Source organism: Corapipo altera, unplaced genomic scaffold, assembly GCF_003945725.1.
Source record: "Corapipo altera isolate COAL_440 unplaced genomic scaffold, ASM394572v1 47, whole genome shotgun sequence".
NCBI lineage: Eukaryota > Metazoa > Chordata > Aves > Passeriformes > Pipridae > Corapipo > Corapipo altera.
This window is the reverse complement of record NW_020884897.1, coordinates 469,868-476,939: the sequence shown is the minus strand read 5'-3', so window position 1 is coordinate 476,939 and position 7,072 is coordinate 469,868. Positions and strand designations below refer to the sequence as shown.

General features: G+C 42.3%; 1 protein-coding gene across 3 annotated transcripts; it reads left to right on the top strand.

Annotated features, from left to right (window-relative positions):
- Positions 1-225: 225 nt before the first annotated feature.
- On the top strand, positions 226-4,951 carry LOC113949586 (Sjoegren syndrome nuclear autoantigen 1 homolog). Of its 3 annotated transcripts, none has more exons than XM_027648357.1 (2): positions 226-322; positions 1,234-4,951. In XM_027648357.1, exon 2 carries the CDS (start codon positions 1,302-1,304, stop codon positions 1,644-1,646), a length of 345 nt encoding a protein of 114 aa, XP_027504158.1. In that variant the 5' UTR covers positions 226-322; positions 1,234-1,301; the 3' UTR covers positions 1,647-4,951. The 3 variants fall into 3 exon arrangements, with proteins under 3 accessions (XP_027504158.1, XP_027504159.1, XP_027504160.1); XM_027648358.1 differs by having other exon boundaries at positions 238-318; XM_027648359.1 differs by lacking the exon at positions 226-322 and adding an exon at positions 338-354.
- Positions 4,952-7,072: the final 2,121 nt, after the last annotated feature.

Genomic DNA, 7,072 nt, shown 5'->3' with positions numbered 1-7,072 from the left:
CGCCGAGCCCGACGCCCCTCAGTCCCTCCCTTCGGCAAACATCGGCTCCTTCCGTAAAGCTCGTCCCTCCCTCCCCCGCCCGCTTCGGGCCCTCTCTCCCGAGCGCTACCTGTCTTCGGAAAACATCGGGTGTTTCCGGAGAGGCGCTTCCGCGCGGCCGGTCAGGGCGGCGCCGCGCTCGGAAGCGCTCGGGTATTTCCGTGACCCCTGGCGGGCCGGCGCGGCCGTTGGCGGGCGCGCGGGGCCGGCGACCGTGAGGGACCGGGCCCGCGGCGGCAGAGCCGCCACCGCGGTGGGGAGGAATCGCGATCCCGCCGGGCAGGTGGGAGCAACAGTGGGGAACTGCGGGGGGAGGTAGGCGCGGGAAGGTCTCCTCTTACCTACCCCCTCCTCCTCTTCCGCTCGGGGGCTCGGTGCACAGGCAGGAGCCATTTTGTGCGCGGCGCGTGTTCGGCGGGGCCGCGCTGGGCGGCGAGGAGGGTGTTAAGATGTCTGTGGGGCCGCGCGGGTCGGACCCCGGGGCTGGGGGTGTGCCGGGGGGCGGCGGGTGAAGGGCTCGTCCTGGGCCTAGCTCAGCATTCCGGGTCTCCCCGGTGTGTTCGGGGGTCCCCGGGCCCTCTGTTGTGCCGGGATGGTTCCCCGCTGCCGGCGGTGCTCGCTGAGCCCCTCCCGGGATGAGGTGGTACCCGGCGACAGGATGAGGAGCGATGGCCATAAATTAAAACATAAGTTTCTTGTCAATATGAGGAACTTCTTAACGTTGAGGATGGTAAAGCACTGGGACAGGCTGCCCATGGAAGGCGTGGAGTGTGCCTCTCTGGAAACATTCCAAACCCACCCGAAGGTATTCCTGTGTCACCTGCTCCAGGTGGCCCTGCCTTGGCAGGGGGATTGGACTAGGTGATCTCCAGAGGTCCTTTCTAACCCTGGCAGTTCTGTGATTCTTGGTCATTTCTGACAACACCCTCGAAGTATGTGGTACAAAGCATCATCTATTCAGAATCGTATTAAGATATTATAGGAGCCAAAAATTTTCAGTAAAGGTATAAGTGCAGATGCCAAATTTTGTCCTCTTCCCTTGTTGAAAAGGGAAGAGATGTGGCACATTTCAGAACGAGCATGTTAACCTTAAACAGAGCATCTTGCCCCGTCGCTCTGAGCTGTTGCAGCATTATTCGTGGTAATACTCTGAAAGATTTTTTTTTCCTGTTTTTGTTGTATTTTTCCTATTAGAGTGCAGAAGGCCGTTGCCGAGCAGGGACTTCAGGGAGCAGTGGCAGAGCTCAGGGAGGGAGTGCAGGATGACTCAGCAGGGAGCTGTTCTTCAGGGTTACAATAATGAACTAGTGAAATGCATTGAAGACTTATGTATGCAAAGAGAAGAGCTGAACAAACAAATCCAGCAAGCAGAAGAAGAAAGGAATAAACTCCAGCATGAAATTCAAGTCCTGAGTGAACAGCTGGAACGTGTATGTGAAAACCTGGCCCAGAAGGTGGCTTCACGGAATGAGCTTGATAAAATTCTTGCTGAAACTGAAGCTGCTTACATGAAGATTTTGGATAGTTCTAGAACTTTACTTAATGTCCTGAAGAAGGAAGTGGGAAGCTTAAGGCATTCACCAGATCTGAAACCAAATGTAACGTGAAACAGTGAAATGTTTGGACTCTACAGTGCTAAAATTCCACTGGGTGAGAAGTGTGGTTAGCCACGGAACCTTACAGCAACAGTATAAGCGGAAAGGAATTTTCTTCCAACCTTTCTGTATGTTTTATTACTATTACTTTTAAATGCACTAGAAAATAGATTAAATAAAGTTGCTGTTTTGCTTTAAAAAATCTAGTTACTCAAACACTACAAAATTATATTTCAGAGAGGCAGTTGAGGCAGATAAGAGACTGTCAGTTTTGACATGGTAGCACTTCAAGACTTCTGAAGACAGCAAAAAAAAAAAGTCATGTTTTATTAGTTGGCTTCAGATGGCTACTGGTAGATTCCTGTTAGAAAAGTAGATCAGATACTGCTTCTTTTTGCTTTACAAATGGTTAGCCTTTACTGTTGAACCAAGTAGAAATTAACTATTTAGCTTTCTCTAGGAGCTTGGAGTTCTGTCTGATGCATGCACAAAGACAGCCCTTCTTACTATCATCTCCTGTCTGGAATAATAGAGGGACAAGGTGAGGAAACATGACTAATGCAGAGCATGGAGGCTTAAACTGTAAGACTGTATGTGATTCATGCATCTTCTGAAGCTGTTCTCAAAAGCTTTGTTTAGGAAGGAGACGTGCTGTAGTGGAAGACAGGTTTGGTGCAAGTGCACATGCCTCCAAATGCAGGGCACAGCAACAGAGGCAGCTACACTATGTAAACCTGGACCAATAACTCATGGGTAAGGAAAAGGTGACTATTTCAATAGTGACTAGAAGTCCTGAAAAAGTTACTGGAGTTCAGTTAAAAATATAGAGATAAATACAAGGCCAAAGAAGACAATCCTGGCTAAAAGCTAGTAATAGAATTTCTGGAAACCCTTTTAGTGCCTTTTAGCTCTGTACTGATGTATTAAATAATTGTAATAAGGTTGTAAAGAATAGTGAACATCCTGGAATGGTGAGATATAAATATAAATGAAAGATGAAAATGAGAAGTGGTTTGCATCTTGTCAGGCATTTTTACAGATGACATTAAAGTAGAACTTAGTTTAGAGATCAGGGAGGACAGCAAGGCAGAAATCTTGATTTAATCCTGTTTTCTATTCCTGTGAACCTCTCTGTACTTATGTGCTTGTACATACACATGCATTTTGTCCTGCACATTTTCTGTTATAGCAGTAACTTTTTAAGTTGTAGTCAAATCTTCATTCAATACCAATTAACTAAATTGAAAGAAGTGCAATTGTGATCTCCTTACTTGATAATAGTGTGTCTCTCAGGTGTAAATATAGAGGACAGTGTAGGTGTGAATAGTTTAATAGCTCTTCACAAATCATAGGAAACAAATTTTATGTTCTGGTTGCCATGCTACATCAGGGATTAGTGTACCAAGCTAATCACAGTTTACTTGTATGGCATTTCCACTGGCTTTCCTCGGGTAATGCTGAGGTGATAAAATTAGATAATCTCAGGGCTATTGCTGTTGTTGCAGTACCACAGCATTCAGGACCCCCTCGTTTGTGTTACACACAAATTTTGCTATGTTTAGTAGCAAAAAAGTGATTTATTTGGCTGGCTATTTTATGACATTGTCTTCCCTTAGAATGGGAGTAGTAACTGATTTACAACAAAAGAGGAAGACTCAGGAAAAAGTATTAACTAAAGAACAGGAACTGTCAGTTGCATATGTAAACTGCTGCTTCTTACTATCTGCAAAGTAAATCAAAATTGTCTGTGAAAAAGAATTTGTGTCATGGAAAACTCATTTATAGAGAACAGCATAGCTAATTTCTTGTATTAGTCTCACACAATAATTACAGGTTTCTTTGCCTTAGAATAACCATAAATAATGCCTCTTGTTCTACTGAGGCTGTTAAAACTAAAGTTTTAAGAGAAGCCTTTTAAGTCTCTAAAGAAGTTTACTCACAGCCATTATTACATGTAATTGTAGCTATTACAGTGTCAAAACTAAAATACTGGAGATGCTTGAATTTTTTGTTACAAAGCAAGGGCAAAATGTAACTGCTGGCTAGTAATGTAACTGCTGGGGCCTCACAACATTCAAATAAAATGTTGAAATATTGTTAGAATTCCATTCAGTGATCCCAATCTGTAAAATTTCATTTAAAATCAAACTTAAAAATGAGGAGAAATAACGTATATCTCTAGGGCCTGCCTATTTGTAGAATAACTACAGTGTTATGTGACAGTCATTGCACACATGCAGAGCTGTTATTCAAAAATAGAACTTACCATTATATTCTGTATTGACCCAAATGAACTTACTATATCCTTTTATTGAAGTGGTAAACCTTTTTCACTGCTTTTTCAGGTAGTATAAATCTTGACAGAAATAGCTTTTGTTAAACAGCTTCAATTTGTTCAGAACAGGAGATCTGTAAACTCAATTGGTACATGGTATTGCTGGAAGAGAAATGATAATGTGCAGCTGCAAGCTGCTCTGTAGGGCTGGCCTGTAACAGGAAGTTTACCTGAAATAAGGTAAGTTGTAAGCTTAAAAGCATCATACTTATTGCTGACTTAAGTTTTGTATTGAATATATGTGACTCTCTGAGTTAGATTTGATGCTTTACTTGAGTGCTTACAGTCTAGGAGCCTTAATGACAAAAGCTGGGTTCCCAAATTGAAGTGCCTAAAGGGCTGTGTTGGATGTCTTCTATCTTACTGGATATGTGAGGAGATGCAGCTTTTGAAACTCCTACCTGTGCTTCATTCAGAGATCTAGTGAAATGCATCTAGAGCACTGTTCTAAAGCCCTGCATTTATGTAGAGGCACCTCTGCCTGGTCTCCAAGTAACAACATAACTGGATGAGATATGATGATTCCCAGCTTTTATACCAATGCTTCTTTAATATGTAGCCAGCACTTAATAACTCTAGTTATCAACAGGTTTGTCAAAATATTTGACTGTTGACTCCTTCCAAGTAAACTAAGTCTATTCTGTATGATAGAGTTTGGTTATCAAAGAAACTGCTTGTGGGTGGTATGTTGAAGTAATTCTGTGTGTGGAAGTGATTATAGGAGCCACTGGATTAAATGCTCCAGCAGCCATTCCATAACTGTCCAATCCATAACTGTCTCTTTTTGTTGGTGCTTGCCCTGCAGTTCAGGTACCTGCCCACATGCAGTTTCTGCTAATCACCTCACAGAAATGGAGATGAATGGACTGGGGTTGGCCCTAATTTTTAGGGTAGAGAAGAAAAAGAAAGTATGGATGTGGAATTGTGGTTTGGAAAGACTGGAGCATGAGGGGGTGTAATAAAAAGACGGAGTTTCTCCTAATTTCTGTCTGCTTTAAGTGTGCTTGTACTGAGCTACTGCCTACAGTTTTTGCTACCCAATGAATAAAATTTTAGAAATCATCTGAAGTTCATCTGAAATCCAGCCTTTCCCCCTTTCTTTAAGCCCACTGACAAGTCAGCAACAGAGGCAGCCTACGCTTTGCTTTCTCTTTCTGCCTTTTACTACTTTGTGGCCACACCAACTTGCATGCCCAGCTGCACAGTGACCAGTTCCAGCAGGAAGCTGTGGAATCTGAGCCTCTCGTTTGCTGGGTAAGTGTACTGCCAGGCTCACACAGGATACAGTGCTACTGTTTCCTGCCCTGGTTGCTCTGCTATGAGCAGTCATCACTGAGCTACTTGGGTTTTGTAAAGAACCCTAAATCCTGTCTGTATTAGATGTACTCTGTGTGTGTGTGAGATTGATCTTAGAGAATTTTGTTAGAGAGATGGCAGTTTTTTGGGTCTTAACTTACGGAATGCATGAGATTTGTTTCCTTGGACTGTGAATTCTTCAGGCTAGGAAGATTAGGCATCTTTGAATACCCAAAGTTCTCTATTCAAACAATGAATCTTAACTCAGATGTCTGGGTATTGGTTTGCTGTTTCAGAACTGAGTATCTCAATTCCATCTAGCTCGTGTGGTGTGTGTCCCACTCCAAATGGATTAAGTGGATTAAGCTAAATTAGAACAAGATACTTGTAATTATGGAACAGGAATATTCAGAAGATTGTTAGCAAAAGCATGAAATGTCTACAGTTAACTCAATATAGATGAGTCTTATGCAGAAGACCAATGTCTATTACTCCTTTGATTTTGCTTGTTAGGAGAAATTTGAATGAGAAGGTGTAGCTTGTGTCAGTTGCCTTAAATCTGAGTAGATCCCAGGCTCCTGCTTTTTTATGCAAGTAGACAAAACAGTTCATTTACTTATTTTCCTTCTATTCACTAGTGAGTGAAGTATCAATAGATGCTTTAATATCGATTTGTTTGTGTGTGTATTGGTGGGGTTTTTTGATGTGTGGATAAGCAAGTTTTCCTAAAATCAGAGTGCTTTTTTAGCTTTAATTTTAATATATGTGTGTGTTTTTAAATACAGATGAAAATATTTTCTTTTTTTCTCTTGGGGGAAGGACAGACTAGCCTTTGGTTTAGTTTGTGCACCAATTGCTTTGTCCGTGTCTGTTACGTTACTGGCGGGGAGTCAGGTACCGTGGCTGCTTCTTGGGTGTCTGTTCCATGTCTTTTTTTGAACTGGGAGTATTTTTTTTTTCGTCCTTTGTCCCTTAACTGCTTGTAAATCTCTCTTTAATTTGTTGCCCTGGAGTAGTCCTGGATTGTTGTCTGCCTCAGTTGGCTTGCAGATGAAGTTTTGTTCACTATTTAGCTGTAAAACCCATCTACTTGCATGTTTCTAATAAAACATGGAGAGGTTCAGGCTTGCAGAAAAGGGAGCTATATCTTATTTGGTCATTCTTGGCTTTAGCCTGTGGGATTTATGCGAAAAATGGTTCAGTGCTGTAGTTTTATACAAAAATATAGTGTTAGTAGAAGTGAGACTAGTAGAACACTTCTATTTTGTAATGATTTCAAAAGTAGTTTCACGAGATCTTGTGGGGTGGAACACTCTGGTTTTTCTGTCTATTAGTGCAAGGCTATGGATGTGCTCCAATAACCACTACAGAAAATTAGTAAATTTTTTTACAAACTTGGATCTCTTGCTTAGCAGCAGCATTGAAAATAACGGTGTAAAATCTTAGCATTTTGATTGTAGCAAGCCTGTTGTTTGCTACATGATTCAAAGCTGCTAATATTTGTAAGTATGCTTAATTTGAACGTCATAAATGGGAAAATCTAACTTTTGGAATAGGATTCATCTGAATTAGATAGCAACTGTAGACAGAGATCATGTTCAGGAAAAGGCATTTGAAAAAAGTCCTGTCAGTCTTCCCCTCACAGTCTGATTGATCGTGATTCCTCTGATTGTGATGGGAGCTTCAGGTTCTCTCACACCTCACTTCAGGGCCTGTGAAGTTCCATGGAGTGGCTTCTCCTCTCTGCTCACCACCACTCGTGTGTAGAGTGCGGGTTCTTGGCCCTGAAGGACTTAGAACAGGGTTG

What these genes read in the sequence shown, in the direction of transcription:
- LOC113949586 (XM_027648357.1), top strand. Translation starts at nt 1,302, where the DNA reads ATGACTCAGCAGGGAGCTGTTCTTCAGGGTTACAATAATGAACTAGTG.